The 26,526-nt window shown below is 34.7% G+C and overlaps 2 protein-coding genes and 1 long non-coding RNA gene across 9 annotated transcripts in view; 1 reads left to right on the top strand and 2 right to left on the bottom strand.

Moving 5' to 3' along the window:
- Positions 1–26,526, bottom strand: part of SLCO1B3 (solute carrier organic anion transporter family member 1B3) — a 207,528-nt gene that overhangs the window by 91,899 nt on the left and 89,103 nt on the right. The gene's annotated exons all lie outside the window — the stretch shown is intronic.
- The window catches only part of SLCO1C1 (solute carrier organic anion transporter family member 1C1), a 70,760-nt gene continuing 47,315 nt past the window's right edge, over positions 3,082–26,526 (bottom strand). For 6 of the 7 annotated variants that reach the window (XM_078450050.2, XM_060658217.3, XM_081796120.1 and 3 more), the window contains 7 exons: positions 26,215–26,379; positions 18,094–18,289; positions 13,911–14,076; positions 10,877–11,061; positions 9,039–9,103; positions 5,479–5,596; positions 3,082–3,958 (listed from right to left, as the gene is read on the bottom strand). In XM_078450050.2, the coding sequence (XP_078306176.1) occupies positions 3,736–3,958; positions 5,479–5,596; positions 9,039–9,103; positions 10,877–11,061; positions 13,911–14,076; positions 18,094–18,289; positions 26,215–26,379 (1,118 nt within the window). In that variant the 3' untranslated portion in view covers positions 3,082–3,735. The remainder of the gene's footprint in view (positions 3,959–5,478; positions 5,597–9,038; positions 9,104–10,876; positions 11,062–13,910; positions 14,077–18,093; positions 18,290–26,214; positions 26,380–26,526) is intronic. The other variant, XM_060658222.3, reaches the window with a different exon arrangement.
- Positions 15,723–26,526, top strand: part of LOC132694644 (uncharacterized) — a 63,797-nt gene continuing 52,993 nt past the window's right edge. The window contains exon 1 of the long non-coding RNA XR_009617413.3: positions 15,723–16,089. This is a non-coding gene — a long non-coding RNA (uncharacterized LOC132694644). The remainder of the gene's footprint in view (positions 16,090–26,526) is intronic.

Here is a 26,526-nt window from a genome sequence, read left to right as displayed (position 1 = left end):
AAGTCGATTTAATACCAAATGAGTTTGAGTTACACATCCTCTTGAAGAGATCAGCAATGTACATCATCACATCTTAAAGTTTCTGCACTTGTGTGAGAATTATCATTAACGGCAAATTCTAAAATTTTTCAAACATATAACATTTTTTTACATCGTCATTATTAACACTTAAATATGTTAATGTACCTCTAATGCTTGATCATAGTTGGTCCTCAATAAATATGTTATTCTTTTTCTCTCTTTTTTCCTAATTGTGAGATTTTGTGTCTTCAACAGTAGATGGCATTGAGCTTAATCATAACCATTCAGGCTTTTCCTGATGGAATGGTTACAGAGCTGATTAAACATGTTGTCAAGTTAAAATAAAAATACAGGGAACAGAAAGGAGATAAAGAGAGTTTGGAGACATCGAGGGAAGGGAGGAAGCTCCAAGGTCTTCAATGCACAAAGTGGGGAAACATGATATGATTTATGTTTATTGAACAAGAAATGGAGGTATTGATGTGACATTCAAGGAACTCAGAATAGTGACCTCACTAGTACTAATTACAAGGAATGAGAGACATAACTCCTAATCTATCAGACAGTCAATAGACATTGCCCAAAGTTGGTAAGTCAAGAAAGTGGTACAAACATATTATTTAAAGATGTGGAAATGACTATTTTGAAAAACCAACAACCCAAACTAATTAGAAGTAATTGCCTTTGAGGAACAAAAGTGAAGTTGGGGTGGAGGACTGTTACTCTTCATTTTAAATCCTTCTGTATTATTTGATTTCTTTTAGATGATGTGCCTGTTTTGGTATGTTAAAACTCTTCTAATGTAAATGTGTAGATGTATGAATTTTATTTTTAAAAGAGTTAGTGGAAGATGACAATTTAGGATATAGATTAATACAGGCATAATATGACTGTTCAAAACGGCTAAAACTCAATTTCAATCTTGGCTCAACCAACTACTAGGACTTGATGATTTTAAATAAGTCACTAAAACTCACTAAACCTCAGTTTTTTCCTCTAAAAATATCAGTAATTATAACTACCACATAATGTTATTTTGATATTTGAAATTGAGATAATGTGTCTAAAGCACTCAGCACACATATGGAGAGTGCTTAATATTATTATACTTAATAGTTATAAAGTAACTTAATAGTTGTTTTTAAAATTATTCTCGATTATATGCTGTAGTCAATGTATTTTTTCAACCTCCCTTTAGGTATGAGGATATAAATATGTAATATGTAAGTGGAGATTTCTTAAATGCTAATTGTCACAAAAATTCTTCTAGTTTTTAAGAATTTCAGAACATTTTTATTACCTGCTTTAGAGGCATCATGATGTATTGGAGGAACCCGGGATTAATTTGTCCCCCTCCACCTTGGGTAAGTCATTTAATCCAATTTAAGTCACTCCATTTATAAAATGGCATAGCTGGAGATTGACCTGTCTGAAAATTATAGAGAATCAGATGTTCATTTGAGGTGCTGGCCACTTCTAAAGGCTGGAGAATAAGAGAATAAAGTGACCCATTGAATATGGAGCAACTGTGAGATTCCCACATGTCAGTCAAGGCTTGACCTCCAAATGTCTGGCCCTAGGACTGAGGGAATTTATTTGACCTCTGAAATGAAGTTTGGTTTGTTAGAAAAAAAAAATAATCATGTGCTTTTTGAGGCATAAAAAGCCTGCTTATTTCTGTCAGATGAATTTACTCATCTAAAATAATCAGGGTTTCTCTTTGCAAATTCAATTCCCACTAAATCATACTAAATCATATGCCATATTTTTGAGTTTCATATACAGAATTCCACTTGTTGAATTAATGGCTATGTATAAAAATATGGTTCCTTTTCACTGACAGTACATTAACAAAAAAAGATCATTCAATCAACTTTCATGCCAACATTCATTTTTCAAGTTATCAAGAGTAAATTGGATAAGATTCTGTTTACAGATTTACTTGCAAAAAAATTATTTTTCATGATATTGCTACAAATGCTTAAAAAAAATAAAGAGGATGTGGGAGACAGGATGAAGAGCTTGAACTTTAATTATATCTCTACAGAGCAAATTCTTGACAAGTATACTCCCTCACCAACTTGGTAAATATTTATTGTGGGTAAGATTGATACTGAGATGACAAAAAAGAATTCCTGCTCTCACATTAGCACATCAGCAGCAGGTCTGATGTAGGCATGCTTGAAACAAAAAACCGTCTATTTTCATTTTCAAAAATAGTAAAATATGAGAAAATCTTGCATCACTAATTCAAATAAAATGAGAAAATGAATATACACTTAAAGGAAATCTTCTCTTCTCTCCATCCTAAACTTTCCATCTCTTTTTTTTTCTATTCATACTTACAGGATTGGTATGTAATGGAAAAATGAAAAGACAGCAAACTATTTTGTTTGTACTATATTATCCTTCCATTGTTGAAGACTATTACCTTTTTGAGCTAGACCTTCTTGTTGGACACAGGCTCCAAGAAACTCCTCAAAAAACTTATTTTTGGGAGTTTCCTGATTGCACATTCTGTTTGTTGTATAGGCTGCTAATAATTGCAGTACAATTTCGAGATTCCACTGGGGCGGTCTCTACCTTAATTCTGCTTTTCTTGTGAGGCCCAAGCCCCTCTTATGCAGCTGTTGTGGAGACAGAAAAATATAGTACATAATAGAGCTGACGATTAAAGATGGTGGACCACTGAGCCTACTATATCTTCTCAGAGGAGCACCAGGAAGCCCGCAAAGAGGAAAGGGCTGCCCTGACTTATTCAGTTGTCCAGAAACAGAGAGCTATCTGGCAGGCCACAGCAGTGTCAGCAACCTGCCCAGAAACCATTAGGCCCTGTGATGAGTGCCAGTTAGAGCACCCAAGAACCACACCATCACTCAACCCCTCAAGTCTGCATTCCTGTTATAACACCTACGGCTACTGTACTTTCAGAAATTCAACTTTCAAATATGTTTTAGGATAACGTCACGTGCATACGTGTGGAACAGCTTACATTCAAATTGGGACAGTATTGTGTTACCAATATTTTTAATCCAGTAAATTTATAGAAGGACAATAAAGCATGTTAATATTAATTTTATTACTTTACCACCATGGTCACTTTAAGCATCACACACAATGCACATATAATGAATGGTAGAATAGGTAATAATCCAAAATTCTAATCCCCCAAGATTATTTGCCACTATACATTTCTGTATCAATTACTGTATTCAAAAAAAAAAAAAAAAAAAGGAAGAGCTTAAAAATATCTTTCTCTACATGTTCTGACTCTATCCTAACATCTGCATTAAGGTCATATTTAAAGGAGGCCAAGATATAATTTAATTTTTTAACAGTATTCTCTCCCCCTTGACAAGTATCTCAGTTTAGAAATTACACACAGCCATTAGACTATTAGGACACTTGTTCTACTAGGAATACGGCTACTATATCAATGGGCACAAGGCAAAATTTAGCAGGACGAGTAAATAATATAAGTAATTTATATAGATAATATAATGAATTAAAAGGTTTAGATGAACTTTATTATCTACATTGTCTGTTATATGTTTAATTATATTTGTTATCAGATACGTCATCTAATACCTAGGGTCAAAATCCAAGACATCTTTTGAAAGGAGAAAAAAAAATTACACTTTAAAACCCTTTAGATTGAAATCTATTTGCAGAATTTCCAGAAATTAGAAAACATGGCTTCAAGTCATAATCTTTCTAAAGCTGTGTTTCCTTGCCTGGCCAGTAGTTGGGTTGTAGCAAATGATCACCTGTAGTACAGTTTTCCTTCCTGATTGTTGTAGACACCATTGTTCCTTCTCTCTTGGTTCTGAAGCTTCTATGTTTTGAAACACAATTTTTCTTTAAAGTGAAAAGTACTGCAATACTTAGGAAAATAGACACTGTGCCCAGCATCACAGTTAGTCCCAGATATATGTGTCTAAAAGAAGAGAGACGCTCAATCACAATTATTGCAACTATCCAACTTCAAAGTGTGAAAGGAAGGCAACGTTAATCAATAAATATCATGTCAATAAAACCGATCTACCAATGAAACCATCATGAGGATGATTTTCTTTAAGAATGCAGATTCAGTGGCTATAAAAGAGCTTTCTGTGAACATTGGGCAGACTACTGAAGACAGTGTACTAATATAAAGCCATCTCTTACTGATGCCATAATTTTAGTTACTACTAATTACATAATCAGTTCCATCCTCTCTGTAAATTATTCCCTTAAACCAGGTGACCATATGCCTATTTGTCCAGAACAGTCCTAGCTTATGCTGGTGTTATCCCAGTGTACTTTTTAATAGTGCCCCTTTCACTCTCAAAAGTGTCCAGGTTGAATAATAAATTATGTGGTTACCCTACCCTTGAAACTTGCCCAGATGCACTTCTACAAAAAAAAAAAAAAAAAAGGAGCAATGTTAAGGGAGAATCAGAGCTCTTAGTAGAGCAGAATGAGGTTTGATTCACTTTCTTCAATAAGAAGACTTTAGTTCTTCATTCTATCATAAAACAGGACAGGTTAAATGATTTATTCTGGTCACCTTGTACACATACTCAGTCTCTGACTGAAATACATTGTCTTTACATTAAAGTGAATGCAGCCTTAGCAAATGTGAGCAAAGCACAAATTCTACTCACAGATCAAGTCCCTTTCAAACCAAAATAAATTTCTCACATAACATCAAAGCCTATTAAATCAAACAAACTTATTTAAGATGGTTGGCTCAATTCATATCCAGCTTCCAACTTACACAGTTCAGTACCAAGTTTATTTCTCCAGAAAATGCTCAGATTGTAAATCAAAAAAAAAAAAAAAAAAAAAAATCCTTCCTGCTTTTAAGCCATTGAAGCATTGCTTTAAGCAATAAGGGGACTAAGTGTTGGATGAACTGAACTGAATGACACCATAGTGAAAAAGCCATGCCCCTCAGCTCCATACACACTCATACACACAGAAAAAACCTTTTACTTTTATGCATCTCAAGTACTGGAATAATTGAACATCAGTTTGGCAATAAAAGCTAGACGGATTTAGAGCCAAATCCAACTCTTGCCCAGGGGGATTATATCTGACGTAAATGGGACAGTTTGGCTCAGTTTAAAAAAGAATAGAATTGAACCCAAAATGTGACCTAAATTTAAATGCTTCTGAGCTCCAGAGACTTACCCACTTGTGCGCATAAAGTTGCCAAATTCTATTGTATTCTGGAATCTTTTGTGCATTTTAAAAAAAATGATTACTCATTTAAGATGGGAGTCGAGATTAGGAATGGGGACAAACACAGGTCTAGCCAAGTGAATAATAAAATTATTCTATAAAATAGAACACACCTCTTAGTTACATTATCATTCTGCAGTGAAACTACATAAGGAATGTTTACTGCCAATTTCATTGGGCAAACCTGGGATGCTGTAGCAGTGAGATGCAGGAATGAGGATGATACAGTACCTGAAAGCATTTGAATCATATAATCTGCAGGATCCTCTACTTCCACATCTTTTAAATCCCCATTTGAGGCATGAAGTGTCAATCAAAATTCCAAAATACACGGGAGCTGGGATTCCTGCTGTGTGGAAAACAAATAATTGCTTCTAAAAATATACACACATCTTTGTAATGAATGAGTCTCTGGAACCAATTACTTTCAAACTAAAAATAATACTGCTTTGGAGGTAATAGGGTACCTAGAGGAGACCGGGATATGCCACATCATCATCTTCCTCTGGCATAAAGGTTATTTTGAGAAACAGAAGGCACAGGAGAAGCCCTGAAGATAGAACGTGTTTCCTTTTGTAAGGGAAATTTACATTTATAAGAGAAATCTCCATTTGTAAGAGGGTTCCCCTCTCTGTACCAAGGAGAGAAGGATGATTCTTAATTCCAAGAGCTTTTAGCAAAGGAGAAGGCGCACAGCTAAATCTCCATAACAAACCTAACCCCTGTGTACCTTACTTTTCCTGGTCATCTTCCCATTACTTAAGAATGGGTTGTACTATTTTATGCTTTTATCACCTTTCTATTGGGCTGAAAATACTGATTCTAATTATATTAACATCTCATTTGTTTTATCTAAAAATATGTAATAGTTCAACATAACAATACCAATGTTAATATTAAAGATAAGACTGCAAAATGTAGTGAGGCTATGTGGATTTGGTAATGATCATGTCCTTTTAAGTCTAAATGTTTTTCTTTATGGTTATGCCCTCTTATATGATATACAGCTAGTTTCAGTTTGTTTGAAAAATGTCTGAGTTTCTTTCCATTGTTTTTTAATTATAGAAAACCTTTGCATAATTTCAAATTAAAACATAAATAAGAGTCACATTTACAAACTCTACTTTCCATCCTGTCCTCTCTTTTTCCCTTTCTTCCCTTACAGTCACCACCACCACCATCATCATCATGTTTTTAGTTTATACTTCCTTTGTTTCTTTTTTTAAATATTAGCAAATACATTTGCATATGCATATAATATTTCCACTTTTCCATACTTCTTACACCAAATGCATCATACAACGAACATTGTTCTACATTTTACTTCATTTCACTTAAGAGTCTATCCTGGGTATCCTTTGGTATATAGACTATTATGTCCCTCCAAAATTCAGATGTTGAAGCCCTAACATTAATATGACTGCACTTGGGGATAGAGTTATTAGGCAGATAATTAAGGTTAAATGAAGCCATAAGAGTAGGGACTTAATTCAGTAGGACTGGTGTTCTAATCAGAAGAGGAAAAGATACCAAAGCTCTCCCCCTCTTTCCATGTGTACACAGACTAAGATGCTTGTGAGGACATCGTGAGAAGGCAGCTGTCTATAAACCAGGAAAAGAGGTCTCAGAGATCTCACCAAAGACCAGGCCTGTGGGCACCTTCATTTTGGACTTCCCAGCCTTCAGAACCATAGGAAAATAAATTTCTGTTGTTTAAGTCCTTCGGTCTGTGGTATTCTGTCATGGCAGTTAGAACTGACTAATCTACTTGTTAACATTAGACAGAGATTTTTTCCCCATTCTTCCTCACAGCTCCATAGGATTCCATCATATGGATTCACTATACTTTATTTAAATATCTCATATTGATGGACAACTAGACTGCAGTTTTGCTATTATACATAATGCCACAATGAGACATTCATAACCTTTGACTTATTTCATAGTTTTGCTAGCACATTTTTGGCATCAATGCCTACAAGTGGGATTGCTAGGTCAAAAGATAAATCTATATGTAATTTTGTTAGTTATTGCCACATAACCCTCCATTGAGTGTTGAGACCATTGAGAAATGGTACCATGTGCTCAAAAGTAATGTTTAAGTGTACCTATTTTCCCATACATTGCAAACAACATTTGGTAATTTGCAAATCTGATAAGCAAAAAATATTATATCAGTGCAATTTCAATTTGTACTCTCCTTATTATGGGAGAGTTTGACATTTTTTTTATATATGAGGCATTTACATTTTTTTCTATGAAATGGCTATTCATATCTTCTACCCATTTTTCAACTTGTGTGTTGGTCCTTTTGTCCTTAACACCTAGAGGCTCTCTTTATCACAGAGATTTTATAAATTTTTTGTTACATAAATTGCAAAAAAAATTGTTCCCAGTTTATCATTTGCCTTTTGACTTTGCTTATGATATTTTTGCCATTTTCAAGTACAGTAAAAACTTGGATTGAGAGCAACTTGTTCTGCGAGTGTTCTGCAAGATGAACAAACATTTGTAATAAATTTTAACTTGATAAATGAGCAATGTCTTGCAATCTGAGTAGTATGTGATGCCAAACATCACATGATCACAACTGAGCCAATGGTTCTTGAAATTTGCTTTGATATACAAATGCTTTGGATTACAAGCATGTTTCTGGAACGAATTATGCTCTCAAACCAAGGTTTTACTGGATATATTTTTATGAAGTCAATTTTATGAATCATTTCTTTTTTCATACTTTATTTTTATTTATTTATTTTTTAAGTAGACTCCATGCCCAACATGGCGTTTGAACTCATGACCCTGAGATCAAGAGCCACATACTCTACTGAGCCAGCCAGTAGAAATCTTTTGCACAGTGTAGGTTACATTACATTTCCAAAGGGAGGTAGATATAGAAACCAATTCCAGCTAGGGACATACTTCAGGCTCGATAATCTGACATTTTTCAAGATAATCTTTGTTTTTATGTCATAGAATTAAAGCCAGCCATGATGGCATCTTCATATTGCAGCCATACTGCATCTTCATACATACCCATTTCCTATCAAATCTATTTATTTTCAGATTTTTTAAAGATCTGAGTTTATTTTTCTCTCTAGTATTTCTTTTCTGTTAAATTACAGAGGAATATTTATGATTGTTTCACTTTCTTCTTTAGAATATAAACTTTGTACAGATAGAAAATTTATCTGACTCATTAACTCTATTTTCTATGGACTTTAACTTAAATGCATATTGAAAAATCTTCTAGCTAGTAAAAAAACATTCCAATTACATTTAGAAAATTGTCAACTCAAAGCCATACTGTTTTGATTGCATGAATGAACTGATATTTCTAACAAATGATACATCCTAGCATTGAGAGTAGCTCAAAAGAATTCCTTCAATTTTAATAACTGAAAAAAAATTATATTAAAGCTTCAGCCTTTCTTACTGATTAATATCTTCCTTTATTCTCAGAGGGCTTTTTTATAATGAGAATAAACTTTTTGACAATAGACCAATGCTGGAGGAGACAAGATTATTAAACGAAAAATGTCACTAATTTCACAAAATCCCTTTATTATACCATGGGCAGAGCATTGGCTCTCAAGAAATATTTACAGAACAAAGGATGGGAGAGAATAAAGGAAGGAAGGAAGGAAGGAAGGAAGGAAGGAAGGAAAAACGATATGCATCTAACCACCTATATTATGTAGTTATGCATGATAATTCTATAAAAATACATAGAAAGGTATTCAAAATACATTTATCATGGCTATCATAATTAAAACATAAATTATACTTACCAAGAACTCTTATTGCCAAGGTGTAGATTCCCAGGGCAAAAGACTTAAGTTGTGGCTTAATGCACCTAAAAACAACAAAAGCACTATAAAAAAAATATAGTGAAGAACAATTCTGGTCTGAGAATTCTGGTGCAATGCTTTCTAAATCATGCTCCCATTTGAAAACACAATTATTCAGCTTCTCCTTAAGCCCTTTTGTGAAGAACATATTTGTGGATGTCAGGTTCTATTTTTTATCTTTCCTAATCAATTTCCATAATATACTGGGGAAATTAAAGATGTATATAATACTTTTGATTCATTTAATTTTAGAATAATACAATATTCATCCTTTAATATTATGACTTAGTTTAAAAATCACCTAATCCATCTCATAAGATTGGTTTCCAATAAATTTGATGTTTTATGTTTAATAATTTTATCAATATTTGTAATATTTTTAGGTTATTTTAATTGTATAATAGTAATATTTGCAAGGCTAATTTCATAATAAAAATTTATCAATGACAATACTAGTTATGAAACTAATATTTTAAAGTTTGAATTTATACACTTTTTTAACAGAGCTCTATGATAGGAGAATCAATAAAAAATATTCAAAAATAAATTATATTACAACAGATGAGAAGCCTATAGGGAAGTTGAATGAAGATATAAGCACAAGGAGAAGAAATATGTAAGATATTTACTGTAAAAGATTTTGTGTATAATTTAAAGTTAGATGATATTAGTTATCTAATCTTTTTTCTAGATTCTCGCTGATTACATTTAAAAGAGTGATCTACATTGAAATCATCATATTTTTGGGGGTGCATGGGTGACTCCGTTGGTTAAGTGTCTAACTTCTGATTTGGGCAGAGGTCATGATCTCATCGTTCATGAGATGGAGACCCTTATTGGGCTCTGTGCTGACAGCGTGAAGCCTGCTTGGGATTCTCTCCCTCTCTCTCTGACCCTCCCTCACTAGTGTTCTCTCTCAAAATAAGTATACTTTAAGATAAAATAAATAAAATAAAATCATTATATTTGTAAATGTAAATATTTATAATATACTGGAAATCAATGCTTAATTACTATTAAACTTATGATAAATTTTTAGATGTCCACTTAATGTGCAAAAGTGGTGCACAGTTTTAAAAATTATTTTAGTGTTTTATAAGCAAAAACCCTTGGGGTCATTAACATATATTCATGAATTAGAGAAAATTGATTAAAAAATCATGAACACCTCCCCCCCCCCCCCCCCACACACAGATAATTCCAGTCAGAACAAGAAAAATAACCTTAAAGATTAAAATAATAAATGTGAAACACTGTGGTATTAAATGAATCTTTAAAGTATTTTAAAATTTTATCACCAATAATTCAGTGAAACCATGTTTAATCTAAAACAGGTTTAGTTTAGGGGCACCTGGTTGGCTTCGTTGGTAAAGCATGCAACTCTTGATCTCAGGGTTGTAAGTTCGAGCCCCACAATTGGGTAAAGAGATTACTTAAAAATAAAATCTTAAACACACACACACACACTTAGTCTACACTGGTTAATATTACTGCCACCATTAGAAATAGCATACTGTTTTTAAGTGGCTACAGTGATGTAGGCACTGACATCGCTGTGATCTGAAAAATTGATCTGAAAAATTTTAACTAGAAAAACTTCAACCATATATTTACATAAAAGCCCAAAGTGGGAAAAGGATGAAACTAGAACAAGGATGTGGGACAAGTTCCCTAAAAGAGCTGTAAAGAATCATAATTCCATAGATCAGAATTTGAAATCAATCCTCTAGATGATTATAGTATTATATTAAAATTGGGGCAGGGAAATCAGTGTTCACCTTAGAAGCAATATGTATCCAGGTATGCCACCTAGGGATAAAGTATAGGATGTGATGACTGAAATTACAAGGAAATACAGAAACATTTTGGGACATCCATTATCTTTTTGACATCTGCCCATCATGCCTGAGGAATTTCCTGACTTTGAGGCTGCAATTCCCACACAGGTGCAGTTATAAAACATCTGTAACACAACAGAAAAGAGTCCCAATTATTGAGTTAACATTTGAATAAAGTTGAAGATAAGTATTCATTTTAAAAGACCTCACAGTATAATATATATGTATTATATAAACAATAAGGTAAATATTCTTTTACTTCTTGGTGTTAGCGTATATCAAGCAAAGTAAAATCTATATAGGTAACTTTTTTTTTTTTTATCCAAACAGAAGGTGGTTGGTCTTCAAACTAGTGACATCACAGAACAATCTCTCAGTAAGTCCTAGTAAATCCAATCATGCCTTATCTCTTTCTCTGCCACTTCCAAGTCTAGGCCACCATTATTTCTTGTCTTGGTTATTGCAATGATCTCTTTACACTCAACTTACATCCACTCTTATCCAGCTATCATCTGTTACCCACATAGTAACCAAAGTGAGCCTTTAAAAATGGCAGTCACTATTCTCAGCTTTCCAATAGCTTCTTATCACACTTGTTGTATAAAATCCAATATCATAGTGGCTTACACACTATCATGGATTCTGCTCTAACCTCACTCTTCAATGATCTTCCCCCTTTTCCTCTGTTTCAGCCACACAAATGGGCTTCCACTGTGTCCTTGCAAACCCTCAACCATGGCAAGTTTACCCACGTCTCATAGCCTTGCTGTTTTCTCTGCTGGGAAGCTCTGCCAGATAGCTATAAGGTTGGCACACATACCTCAAGTCTCTGCTCATTAGAGTGGGCTTCCATGACTACGCATTCAAAAGACTATCCCCATCTCTCCATCCTTTATCCTATCTTTTCTTTATAGTGCTTATCACTACCCATTAGAATATTATATAATCATTTATTTTTAAATCATATACCCCCACTAGAATGAAACCTCTGGCAGAAACTGTCTGCTTTCTCATCATGGTACATGTACACTGTACATGAGGACCTAAAATGGGTCCTCAGGCACTCAATAAAACTTTGTTAAATAAATGGGCACAATTTGAAGACAGGACTTTATAATGGTTACCAGGGGGAAAAAAACCTGAAAAAATAAACCTCAACTAAATCTTGGACATAGAGGCAATTTTTATAATCCCTATTAGTTTATTTTTGTAAATTTCATGTATAAAGGTGTATATATTATGAGTTGTCACTTTTATCACAAAAGAGTTTGTGATGGGGAGCCTGGGTGGCTCAGTCAGTTGAGCGTCCAACTTCAGCTCAGGTCATGATCTCATAGTTCGTGGGTTCGAGCCCCATGATGGGCTCTGTGCTGACAGCTCAGAGCCTGGAGCCTGCTTCGGATTCTGTGTCTCCCTCTCTCTCTGCCCCTCCCCTGATCATTCTCTCTCTCTCTCCCTCTCTCTCTCTCAAAAAATAAACATTAAAAATTAAAAAACAAAAAACAAAAGAGTTTGTGAATTTTTAGATAAACAATGAAATAAAGTTGGCTTTTCCTTTTCAAGGAAGAGTAGCAACATTTAATTTTTTTTTTTTTTTAATGCCAGGTAAAAGGATTCTGAACTTTGACTCTGCTTCATACAAGATATGCGAGTTTAGGCATCTCAGTGCCTCAGTTCTCACATATGGAAAAAAAAGTAAAGTAATACCCAATTACTTGAAGACCATGATATTTAAATCCATTTTTTAAAGCACCTTTCTTAGTTTCTGGCATGAATGCCTTCAATAAGTGGAAGTTCTAGTCAAGGAAAACTTCCAAGCAGTTTGGACAAAAAAGTAGTAGCTGAAAGACAAGAAGGAGGAGGAGGATGGAAAAGAGAGAAAGAGAAGAAAGAAAGAATGAAAGAAAGGAAGAAAAGGGAGAAAGGGGGAGGGAGGGAGAGAGAAAGAGAGAGAGAGAGGAAGGGAGGGAGGGAGAAAGGAGAGAGGAAAGGGAAGAGGAAGTAAAAAACCGCTCAGATTTCAGATGGATAAGTAGTCCTATTTACTGTTGCTAGAGGCCAATCCTTCACGTTCTGAATAAAATGTCAAAATAACAATAAACAGAGAAAATCAACATGTTACTCTATGTCTACAGATGTCTTTGCCTAAGCATTCTTATCTAGTTGATAAGCATATGCAAATAGACATGTGGGTTAATTTTCAGCCCTCCAGGACTGTCAAATACAGGCAGATTTCATCAGCACAAGTAGACAGCAGTCTGACCCCTAGCCATATATACAGAGAGTACATGTTTGTACTAAGGAAGAGTCTATGTTTGGGGCAGAAACATAAAGGTGTGATTGGAGAAAGAGTCTTAATGCTTTAAGTACTTAATATCCTTCACAACTGATTTCTTATATTTATTTCCAACCTCAACTCCCTCATCCATCTTATAGAACCCCTTCATTCGAGCCTCCTACTCTCTTCATTATTACACACATCAGCTTGATTTCTCAGGCAGAGTGTTTGGAATCACCAATCTCCTCAATTTGTGATCCCTGGATTTAGACCTCTTGGACTAGACTTTCTAACACTGACCTCTATTTATCCTCTCCCTAAAACCTCCAAGGACCACTGGTTTTGAGGTCAGGAAACATGGATCCCAATGCAGACCTTATCATATGATCTTATGACCGAGACTTTCTCATTTGAGGCTAAGATTCCTCATAAGCAAAATGAGAGAACTAGCCTACATCATTGCAAGGCTCTTCCAACATGTCTCATGATTCTAATTCTTATCCTAATTCTTTCAACAACTCTAGTCCACCACCAATGGTGATGTTTCCTGTCTCCATACAAAAGAACAAGGGTAGAGTAAGAGCCAGGTCTGCTATAAGTGCAGTCTGCTGCTGGGTTTGTCCCTGAGCCCCTGCAGAGCTGTGTGGTTATGTATTGTCGCAGGCCTCACAGGCACACACATTAGGGCTTTCTTACCATAGTTTGTCCATTCCTGGTGGAGGTCTGACAGCCAGCGAGACATGCCGATGCATATGTGATTCCATTGTCGCCACACACAGGTTCCCATTTTGTCTCTGAACATTTGCATCTTGAGTTGCAATCTGAAAAGAGAGCTCGTTCATGATAAGAGACAGGTTTGGTTCTGAAAAGAAATGTAACAGTATAAAATATTACCTCTTAAGCAGGCAGCACCCTAATATTTTCAAAAATCAATGTTCTTGAGTGATATAAATGGCACTGCCAACAGAGTTTGCCTTTTGGAAACACAACTGTCATCGGAAATGCCAGCTTCTGATGATTAGATGTGAGTCTACTTTTAAGCAGCTTTCTCTTGAAAGTTATCTTTAGAAGTTTACAACTTCACATAATATCCAGTTCTGGGTTTATGGTTTTTACTAAAATTGACAGTGTCTAGGACCTTCTAATATATTCCTATGCAAAGATGTAGGAAGATGGCTAACAAGGCAGAAAAGAAATAAACTTTTAGAGTGATTTATGACATTACTGAAATGCACTGCAAGTAGTGTATGCATGTACATGCGTGCATGTGTGTAAATTTCCTTCAGAATTGTTGTCTAGGCATCAGTAGAATGGACATTGCTGATGGTGTGGTGAAAGAAAAAAAAACAATCAAGCAGTCAACATTATTTCAACAGACCTTGGTTTGGAGAGCTACATATCCTATTTGCCTGTCTAATAAATGTATTGCCAGTTCATCTAACTTTTCTCTCTCTCTTTCTCTCTCTCATAATCTCCCACACTACGTAGCTTGTCCATATCTTAAGGCATTCTTTCTAACTCTCTTGCACATGCTTTTTCAATGACTTACCCATTCATTTGTTCATGTGTTCAAAAATTTTGTGGAAGCCTTCTAAGTGCTAGCTTGGGGAAGAGAGAAGAGAGTTACAAATATGAATGAGAATATATGCCCTTAAGGAGCTGGCTTTTTGTTTTAATCGCTCCCTTTACATAATTTTGATTGTCTTCTCTCTTTTCTCTCCCTGTCATTCTGTCTTACATTCCCCTTTTAACTCTCCCAGTATTCATTCTCTTTCATATCTATTTCTTCCTCTCACCTGTATTACCTAACCCTTCTACTCTTATTCTCCTTGCTCTTTTCATATTCCTTTATTCTTCTAAGGGGGTACTTATGCAATGGTATTTCTCTTCTACCTGTACCTTATTTTTCATCCCTTGGCACTCCATCATTCTTTGCTTTTTCTCTCTTGTTTTGAATTTATTTGCTTATTCTCCTCTCATTTTTTCCCTGAAATATTTGAGAGACTTAAAACCAAAACAACAACAACAAAAACCCCACATACACTATCATGTATACTGAGTGGGGGCAGGAACTGTTTGTTTCTATTAACTCCTGTATCTCCAGTACTAAGAACAATTTGGGATATATTCTGTTAGGAAACGAGATTTCTGGTAAGTTGAAGTAAAATGCTATTCTATTTTGGAGGGGAAAAATCAGTCATTTTGGCCCCTCCTTCTAAGAGGTATTTCATATAATGATTGCAATTATAATTTTGTAACTGATGGAATATTCCATCTGGTAGAACTCCTATGCATGTGGTTACCTCAAACATAAAAACGAAAGCCTCTGAGATGTCTTCGGACAGAATAAAAGGGTATAAGCAGGCTTCCTGAGAAATCTTGTAGGAATATTTCAACTATTCTATTCGATAAGGCGCTAATCGTTAAATTAATTGAGACTGTTGGTAATATCTAACAGTATAAATAAATGCCTTGAAAGCTTAGAATGAGGCCACTATGGATATTGTAGGAATAAGGTCTCAGAAGTCTGGTGCTGAAAGAGTTTTGGGGGAGATCTAGGTCAACTTCTCATTTGGTAGATCAGGAAAGTCAGGTCCAAAGTGGGCAAATTATTGGCTCAATTTCACAATGTTTATTAGTGACAAACTTCAGAATGAGAACTCTTCCAAGCCTCTGGATTCCAAATTCTGGTATAACATCAAACTTACTCTCAATATTACAGAAGAAAAGTTTCTTCCATTACCACATCTAAAGCTGTCTACAAGGTTCCTGTTGAGTGTCCAGAATCAAAACAGCCTTGTGGAACAAAGCAACTGAGGATAATCCCTGGGGAGCATGTTGTATCTTATAAGGCCAATCATGTTATCTACTAAATGTAAGTTACATTTATCATCTAGGACAATCTTGTAGTGGAAATTAGTTGCATATTTTACAAAGGATGTGCTTACAGTGTTGTTATTTAAAATTTTAAGATAAGTTTAATCAAATAAGTCAGAATGCTTATACTTGAATGAGATTTTTCTTTCAAAATAGTCATGCTGGATGGAAGAGCTTTTTCATGGTATGCTGCCATTGCTTTTGGCAGCTTCCAATAGCAAAGCTACTTGTAAGGTTAAATCTTTGCCATTACTGAGAATATTCTGAAATATATGGAAAGCAAATTGCAAAAGAGGAGTTTTAGAATGTTTTAACAATGATAGCATTATTGCAATGTAGTTATTGTCTTTCAAGGTGACTGCTTTCAAGGGCTAGTACTCATGCAATGACTATATTATCTTTTCTTTGTTTAAAAATATTTAATCATTTATTTTGTGGGTATACTTTTAATTTGAACTTCAAAAGTTAGTGACTGTCTATGTGTTTGCTTCTGGCTTCAAGACAGCATGATGTGGTAGACAGAATATTATATGTTGACGAGATAATTGACCTTTCTAAACACATTTTCCTTTAAACGAGGATAACAAAACTTACCTCATAAAGATGCTCTGAGGATACAAGTGAGATAATGAAAGTTATGCTGTTTTGTAAATTGCAAAATACAAAGTACTTTACCACTGTCCATCTACCATTAGGATTATAGGGACAGTTAAAGATAACACAGAGCTTCTACTCTCTTTAGAATCTTCTTGCAAGTCCTATTGACAATTAATGTCCTTAATCTACACTGCTGACTATTACCAAGTCAATGCTACACTCAGTTAAGTCTAACATTACTGTGGTAACTCCCAGGAGCAATGTTATATAAACTTGGCAGTCACTAATTTTCCTGGACATTTTAGATGGTGAAAAGTATAGTTGATGTTCACTTAACAGCAGGAGAAACCAGGTTAATGAAGGTGCTGGAGACTGGAATATGGAAACAAGACAGATAGGTGAGCTTGGAAGGAGGTATAGGAAGAAAGCTGGAGAGCAAGCAGTAAATAAGAGGCACCTGAACTAGCAGAAGACAGAACATTAGATCAGCAGAGTTTTAGGCAGTCAGACAGTGCAGTCACAGTGATAGGCTTGGCACATAGTAGCGGCCTAATAACTTTTTTTTTAATAGAAAATGCATAGTTAGGTGGAAGAATGAAGAGAGCTACCTCTGGGAACTCTTTTTCAGAGGTAGAGTGATATCAAGGACTCTTGAAAGGAAAAGACAGAGTAGTTTCTTCAAGATCGAGCTTTGTATTAGGAGTGATAGACCCTGGAAACTAAGAAAATTAATCATCTACCTTACATAAGATGGCATAGGTTTGAGAGCATAATAAATATTCCCTTGACCAACTGCAAAGAGCTAAAGAGAGCTGTTGTGTGGGTTACTGGGCTGAGGAATAGCATTCTTTCCTGAAACCTCACATGATTTGAGTATAACAGAGAGAACAAAAAGTGTCACAGAGACCTTTCCAGTTATCCAAGTGTTCAAAGAAAAAAAAATTGTTTACAAATGGCGCATTGATTTTGTGCCAGGCAAGTACTAATCACTTCCGTGTATATTATCTTGCTTAAGGCTTACAAAATTTTATAAGGTAGCTATAATTCTTATTTAAAAATTTGAGACTTGATTAGATTAAATGATCTATACAATGTCACTTCATTAATAATGGGCAGAGGCAAAATTCAAGGTCTGTATTTTCCACTATTAGGTTGCTTCCCTAAAGTAAGATGTAGATTTAGTATTTTTAATAATTTCTCTTAGACAACCAAATTCAAAGGAGATGACAGATTTTGGTGACAATAACAGTTTCCATGTCAAAGTACAGTCAGCTATTTCACAATAAAACAATAATTTCCTTCTCATAGTTAGGATGCTTAAAATCAAATTATCTTATTTTGAAATTCTATCAATAATTTGATTAAACAAGCCAATGTCCTCAGATAACTTAATGAGTGAACATACCCTTGGTAGGAAATAGTTAGTCCTGCCACATCAGAATTTTCACAGCCCAGTGCAAACAGGGAAAGGAATAGGAGGTACCCAAGAACAGATGATCCCAAGTAGAGTTTTGCGGCTCCATACAGACTGATTCTGAATTTTTTCATAACTATTCCCCCAGAGAATATTCCAAGGGCCACTGCAGGTATATTGATGAGCCCTGAGGAATAAAAAATATATATGTCATTTTGTGAATCTCTAAAAGAAATCTGAGTACACTGACATAAACTTTCTAAGGGATTATACAAAATTATAATACTTCCTGACAAATTATTAGACTAGTTGGTCATTTTAAGTTATAGAAATATTCATTCACTATTGTCTATTGACATATCAAGAGATTTTGATGAATGTCTAGGTTATAGATTAAGGATAGCCCAACAGAGTCTCAGAGGTCTGCCTAAAACAGTGTCTAGCACAGAGTCCAAAATCAATAAACAATGAGTTAGTCAATGAGTCAATGTCTTTCTGGTCTAATCCCAGGATTGACATGTTCAATCAAGGGGCAACTGGGTGAAGTTAATGTTCTTTAAGGTTATGTGTAAAAGACTAATAGGCACGTGGAATTTAGGGAACAAAGAAACAGTGTTCGTTCTTTTTTCTGGCCCAAACAAAATTTATTTTTATTTACACTCTTGTCCGCTTAGTTTGGTATCCTTAACAACCACCACAAAAAAACAACAATAACAATGTATTAATAGACTACTTTTATATTTATTATTTGCTTATGATGTACCAGCCACTCAGGTAAGCATCTGATATATCTCTCACATTTACCCTTTACCACAACTCTAGGTAGCTATATTGTTAATTTCACTTCAGACAGCAATTTACTTATGGTCATGGTTAGTAAGTGTTAAAACCAGATTTGACAAGATAGAATCTAATGTTAAATCCCCTGCTTTTAATCACTACGTTATACTGTCTCTCCTTCTAAGCATTTGGGAGACAGGATTTTTGATAAACAAATGTGCAGCCTCACTAGTAATCAAATAAATGTAATTTTAAAACAATACCAGGAAGAGGTCTAACAAAGTGGTTGAGAGCTTGGACTCTGAAGACCTAACTGCCTGGGTTTGGATCTCAGCCACACATCTTAATAGTTGTGCAACTGCAGGTGATACTCTGAATTTCTATAAATCTGTCTCCTTACCTATAATATGGAGCAAATAGTGCTGAGGTGACTGAATAACATCGAAACTTCCTAGCACAATATATGGCACAAAAATATCATTCAATTAAGTTATTATTAGCATTTCAAGCTATCAGATTCACAAAGATGAAAATAATGGGATGGGTGGGTAGATTGGAACATGTCTGTATTAGAAAAGGTGGGGAAAGAGGCTCTTTGATGACTTGGTTGGATTTTTAAATTGGAACGGTAACATTAATATGGTCATATTAGAAATCAACACACCTCGAAGGGGGCATAATCACAAAATTAGTGAAATAAAAAAAAGAGGAGGTGATAGTTTTTGCTTTCTCAACTAAACTGAGGTTTGTGGCTATGAAAAGTGGCAGAGATGAATGTATATGGGCCCCTAAAGAGCCAAACATCAACTAAGAGGAAACTGATTATTATTTACTTTAAAAAAGAGAGAAGATAATGGGAGATAATATAACAAACTTGAGTTCTCATGACTCAAATTAAATGCTAATATTTTCTCCCAATTTTTCTGATTTTTAAATATGAAGATATATAAAACACATTCTTTCTCTGTTCCAGATTCCATCTTCCTTCTTAAGAACTAAGCACTGCCATGGATTTGATGTGTATCATTTAAGTCCCTATTTTTACACACACATATTCATAGTTCTTGACTTTGAATCACCCTCTCATAGATCCAAGACTTACAGAAAAAGGGCAGAGTCCACTCTCTCTTTCAATTCTATCCCTCCAAAAGTAGTTTATAAAAAAAAATATATCTTCTGCAGACGCCTGGGTAGCTCAGTCCGGTAACCATCCGACTTGATTTTGGCTCAGGTCATGATCTCACAGTGAGATTGAGCCCATGTTGGGCTTCCCCTGCCAGTGCAGAGCCTACTTGGGATTCTCTCTCCTCTCTCTGCCTCTACCCCACCACTTGCATGTGCTCTGTCTCTCTAAAAGTAAATAAATAAACATTTTTTAAAAATATCATCTGAAAAATAGACTCTAAATTGAGACCTTCAGAGAACGTGCTTAGAATTTCATTTGTTTTGTAAGGTACCAATCAAACCTGGGACATAAGGCATTACAGCACAAAGGACACCCTTTGTTTTGTAGCTTCATGCTCTGTTGGTTTCCACTGACTTTTCCCTACCCTGACCTGGCATAGAAGAGCCTGAGAACCAAAATAGGATTATGCTAATTGCATTGTTCCCACAGTACAGAATGTTAAATATCAGGGATATCCTCTCTTGACTGACCTCCTTTAAGAGGCTTGTGTTCTCTTAAAACTTCCAGAAAGTTTTATGTGTTCTCTTGCCTCCAGGCCTTTCTTAAAGAGATATCTGCTTCATCTGATACAATGTTCTTTCAAAACTCCACCCCAGTTCCCATATTTTTGTCTTTTAACACCTCCTTATCCTTTTGCTCTTGATTTAGGTATTGGCACCTTGTGCTAGAGAATTTTTCTCTAACTCCAAGATTAGGTTTGTTTTCCCAGAGTACTCTGGGCTTCTCCTCATTAGAGATTTATCACAGCATCTGCCAGCCATATGGTGCCTTCAGGGACGTATCTAGCATCAGGGTACTCAAGTTGATCATCAGAATCTCCTTTCCTCCCTCTGCCTGTGGCCCTTCTACTGAGTCTCATAGGCAGCAGTCTTGATCCTTATCACAATTACCTGTTAGCTTGCCTGGTTTGCACCCCTTCCCCTCCAATCTCACCTTCAAGGCAAGAACTGTGCTCACCATCATATACTGTGCTTCTTGTAATTTTCCTTAAAAAGGTGCTAAATGACAAACTTTAGTTAAGTTTATTCAAGTATAACATTTCTCCTGGATAGTTTACTCTATTTTAAGATAATGGAATTTTAACATCATTCTGTTAAATAGTAGTAGTACATTTCAAATATACTGTCAGCTTGATTCTCCCTTTCAAATTCCGTAGGATCTGTAAGCTATCTATGCTGGGCCAAATTGAGTGTACAGCAAATTTCCTGAACATTAAATGAAATGTGCTACTTGCCTCTCAAAGTTTCTTTACTTTGATTTCAGGCACTTTAAAGTCATTTAATGAGGTAGAAATTTCACTCTGATTTCTTCATTACACACTTTCTTCGCTATTCACACCATAAAATGTGTTGATCTTAAAACGTTTACCATCTAAATATCCAAGTGGAAATATTAGTTGTAATTTACACTAGCATCCACAATTTGTTTCAATTTTTTATGCATTTATCTTGAATTTCATATATTTACTCAAATAACAGGAAAGCTAGGAGAAATTTAAGAGCAAATTTGTTACTGCTATTTCACTACACTCATTCACGTTGAAGACCTTGTTCTTTGTTACTGTCCCAAACAAGAGTTATTAGAGTTGTGTAAAATGCTTTAAGATGGTCAGCTACAGTTATAATATAAATTGGAAACTCTGATTCTCATACAAATATATGATAGGCTTAGCCATTAAGATGAATAGTAATGGGCTATAACAATAATAGTACTTTGGAATGTTTTAGAGCTTCTCTTCTGGTGAAGTAAAATTCTGTAATATGTAATGGACCTCACTATATTACTCTAATGTTAGAAGATATAAATATTAAGATTTCAATTTTACAGGGGGAAATACAAGGAAAAATTTACGGGACTTTTCACACACATATAGCCAATTTAGTATAGACAAAGAAGCAAAATTAGCCATCTTTCTTGAGTATAATAAAAGTATTTTTTCCTCACAAAGTAAGATTATTTTCCATTATCTCACAGGTTTTTAAAATAACTTGACCTACATATAGAACACATCTTAACACATATTTAATTTGCTATGCTAACTTAGCCACATAAATTAATATTTTCTAGTATAAGCAACGTTCCCCAAATAATTATCATAATTTTTTCATATTTGTCTGTGTAACATCTCCAAGAATTGAGAATGATAATCACTGTTATCAATGATAGTCAATGTCGGGGCGCCTAGGTGGCTCAGTCGGTTAAGCGTCCGACTTCGGCTCAGGTCACGATCTTGAGGTTCGTGAGTTCGAGCCCCGCGTCCGACTCTGGGCTGATGGCTCAGAGCCTGGAGCCTGCTTCCGATTCTGTGTCTCCCTCTCTCTCTGCCCCTCCCCTGTTCATGCTCTGTCTCTCCCGGTCTCAAAAATAAATAAAACGTTAAAAAAAATTAAAAAAAAAAATGATAGTCAATGTCAATGCATCACGTCCACTAGAAACTGTCTGATGTAATTAAAAACTTTAAGAAATTAAGAAAAATGACTAATTGCAATCTGTGTAATAAGAAGGAAAACAAAACATAAGATCATTTTAATATAACTCAACAGTGATAGGAGAAGCTTAAAAAAATAAAAGGAGAAAAATTACACTATCTAAACTTTTTCCAGTGGAGACAGCAATGGGAAAAAAAAGTTACACATTTGAAAAAGCAACATTATTCTGTCATATACTTCCTAGTCTCTGAATTTGAAACATTTTTGTTGCCTATTTTTCTTTGATTTTCTTTGCAAAATTAAAGTAGTTAACCTGAGAAAATATTATTTCTAAATTTTAGAAATATGGCCAATATGTAAAGACATGTATAGCAAAAATAAATCGTCATTGTTACAACTGGCCTTTGAACACATAGGAAAATTTCTGCTTATTATTTCCTCCATGTCATGTCAAATGCCTACTCTGAGAGGAGAGGGGAAATGTGCTTTTTTTGTGCTTCTCCCTTACTTTATCACACAAAGGATCATTCCTTGTAGCCTCCCCACCCCCTCAAAAAATGAAAGAGAGAAATAGAAGAAGAGAAAGTGAAAAAACAATATTTACTGAATGACAGCTATGTACATTTACAATGTATTCTATATGTCTTATTTCATTGCTATTTTAAACTAATGATGCTTTTATTTTTACCATTCTACAGATAATCAAAGTAGGTGTTAAGGATGTCCACTAACTTACACACTGACCCTTAACTAATGTGAAACCAAAATGCACTCAGGAAAGAATCCTAGCTACAATGATTGAAATCATTAGACACTATTACTTATCTCTCACAAAAGTACTTGAATTAGCTGAAGACATGATGTGCTAGAAACTATGAGGAATCAGAATTTTAGGCAAACTTTGATAGATGAATCAAAACATTCTGATGATGAGTTTGGATCTCAGAGACGATCTGAGTGTACAGAGAAGGGTTATGGTTAAAAGAAATAAGTCACCCAGAATTTAAAATAGAATTATTAGATTTTTTTGGTCAGTTTTCCAAAAATAATTATGTCCAGAGAGGAAATATAACTCAGAAACTCAGGGGAAATAATTCTATTCCTGGCTACATCATAATGTATGTATGCAGTTAGGCAGGCCATTGAATCTCTCAAAATTTCAAGTTCTTTCATCTGTGCTAGTTTTTCACAAAAATAATTTTATAAGCAAAAAGTATTTATTACCTACCCAGTAGATTATGTATAATTTTGTTTTCTATTATAAACACATTTCTCCAAAAAAATGCTCTTAATTTTCCCTTATGAAATGTTTTTAAGTTGAAATAAAAATGTATTTATGATTCTACTGACAGCAAAATCAAATACCCTCAAACTCTGCTATGCACATGCTGAATAATAATAAACAAACATACACTTAAAGATGTCACTTCATTACAACTCATGGGGGAAAGATAGATTTTCCATTTGATATATCAACCTTGACCTTCTTTTTCACATTATACAAAAAAACCAAAACAAAAAAACAAAACAAAAAAAAAACAGGCTGCTGGTAGAAATATTAGCAAGGCATTTTCATGAAAACATATAGCACTAATGAGAAAGAAAAAGACTGGAAAGTAGACTTAACTAAAATTAAGAAGCTCACCATTAGGAGAGTGAAAAGAAGAACTGAAGTCTGTGAGAAAATATTTATAATACATATATTCAATAACTTGTATCACAATTTGTGAACCTATATCAGAAAAAAAGCACCCACCCCTACAAGTCTATAAGAAAAAACTGACAGCTCAAGAAAAATAGACGATTTGAACATACTTAACAAAAGAGAATGTTGAAATGACCAACAAGCCTGCAGAAAAAGTGCTCAACATCATTAGTTATTGGTGAAATGCAAATAAACTACAATAAGATATCACCACACCATATAAGAATGATTACAATGACAAAGACTGACAATACTAAGTGTGATACGGATATGGAGCGACTGGAACACTCTTACACTACTAGCATGACGATAAATCTGCACAACCCTACTGAAACGTTTTGGTTATATTTACTGGATCTAAACATGACCCAACAATTCTGCTCCAAGATACAACCAAGAAAAACGTATGTATACACCCACCAAAATATATATAGGATAGTCATGCAGTGTTATTTTTAATTGTCAACAGCAAAAAAACACACAAATGACCCAAATGCCCACCAACCATCAAATGAATAAACTGTAGTATATTCATGTGATAGGATATGACACAGCAATGAAAAAGATCAAACTGCTATACACAACATGAATCTCATAGATTTCATTTCAGTCGAAATAAGCTAGATACAAAAGAGTGCATAACATACTACTACGTTTAAAGTTTAAAAACAGGTAAGACTGATCTAGGATGGCAGAGTTCAGAATACTTATAAGCTTTAGGAAAGAGTACTCAGTAAAAGGAGGTTTGAGGGAGCCTCTGGGGTTCTGAAATGGGCTACATGTTCTAGTTTATGGTTACCATATAGATTTACATATAAACATTTATCCAGCTACACTACCCATTTAGGGCTACAGTGTTAAATGTTGCTTGTATGTTATATCTCAACAAACATAAAGGAAATTTTAAAAATCAAATAAAAAGAATGTCTCTTAAACTTTCATTTCTCTTCTTTTTAAAGTCAGTATAAAGCACTGATTGGCATGGAGGGGGGCAAAAAAACCTAAAGTGTTTCCTCAGATCAACAATTAAATAATACGATTAACTTAATTCAAACCAATTCATGTTGAAAGCAAAAGTTCACTGGCATAGCTTTAATATTTATAATTTAACAGAATAGTCTAAACAGAGTCAATTAAATTAGCATCTGGATTAAATTATCCAGGATGGTTACAGGACAATTACATATTCTGAAATGAGCTCAGAGCTCTCTTTCAGAGATAGATACATAGAACAATTCCTGAAATATTTATGAAGAAGAAATGTTTTTAAATTTTTAGAGTCTCCTACCATAAAGGAATATATCCAATGGAATAAAATATATTTATGCCTTGAAACAGTAGCATTAAGTAACATCTTCATAGGCTAAAGGAGCTAATCTAGGTTTTAAAAGTATCCACAATTACTTGGAGCAGGACCTTCTTGTATTTGTAGATTCTGTTTCTTCTTCATTCATTTCTTCATGCTTTTCTTTGCCCCTGAATAGCTTTCTTACTCTTGACTGACCTGCTGTACTAAAAACATGGCCCTTTTAAATAAGCTGAATGCCAGGACTCAGAAAAGTCCTTTAACTCTGAGCAAATACAAACTTTGTTTTGCAATGAGTACCTTTTAAACTGTCTGAATACTCACTTTTTAAAGTCCTAGAAACTGTTCAGGTAAAGTGGCCACTGTTATGAAGTTTTGGCTATACTTGAAAGACACATATCCAGTATCACAACCTCCTAATAAAATGCATGTTTGGTTTATATAATATTCTCAAGGTCACTCATCTACAGTTGTGAATAATTCTTGCTGAAAGGTTATACCACAGACTATCTAAATATTTTTTCCCCACTGGATCTTTTTCCATTCTGCTAAATTTTTATTCACTCACCTTTTTAACTTTGTATCTAAAATGCCATAAATCACTTTCAGTCTAAATATGAGAATAGTGTTCTCTAAAATTGCTAACAGTTAACAAAGATGCAGCTGACAGTACCTACTGGCAAGCATGAAGGACAAGTGAGCATACCAATAACGAAGTTGGCCTTGGAGGCTGACTGCCCATACTGTTGCTCAATGTACTTGGGTTTATAGGTTACCATTCCAAATAAAGAGTTGAACTGAACAGTGCTTGCACACAAATATAACAAGTACAGTGGGTTTCCAAAAATATTCTTTAGTGATGGAAGAAAATCTGTAAGACAAAAGTAACATGGAGAAATTAAAGTCAGTGTAACACCTGGCAGAAGACACAGCCTTGGCAACAGGGCATAGACGGCCGAGCCCCACTGTCACAGCGATCAGGAACACGTACAGTGTGGGGCACACACACACTATGGGT

The sequence above is a fragment of the Panthera onca genome, chromosome B4 (assembly GCF_046562875.1).
Source record: "Panthera onca isolate mPanOnc1 chromosome B4, mPanOnc1 haplotype 2, whole genome shotgun sequence".
Classification (NCBI taxonomy): Eukaryota; Metazoa; Chordata; class Mammalia; order Carnivora; family Felidae; genus Panthera; species Panthera onca.
This window is presented reverse-complemented; position numbering and strand designations above follow the sequence as displayed.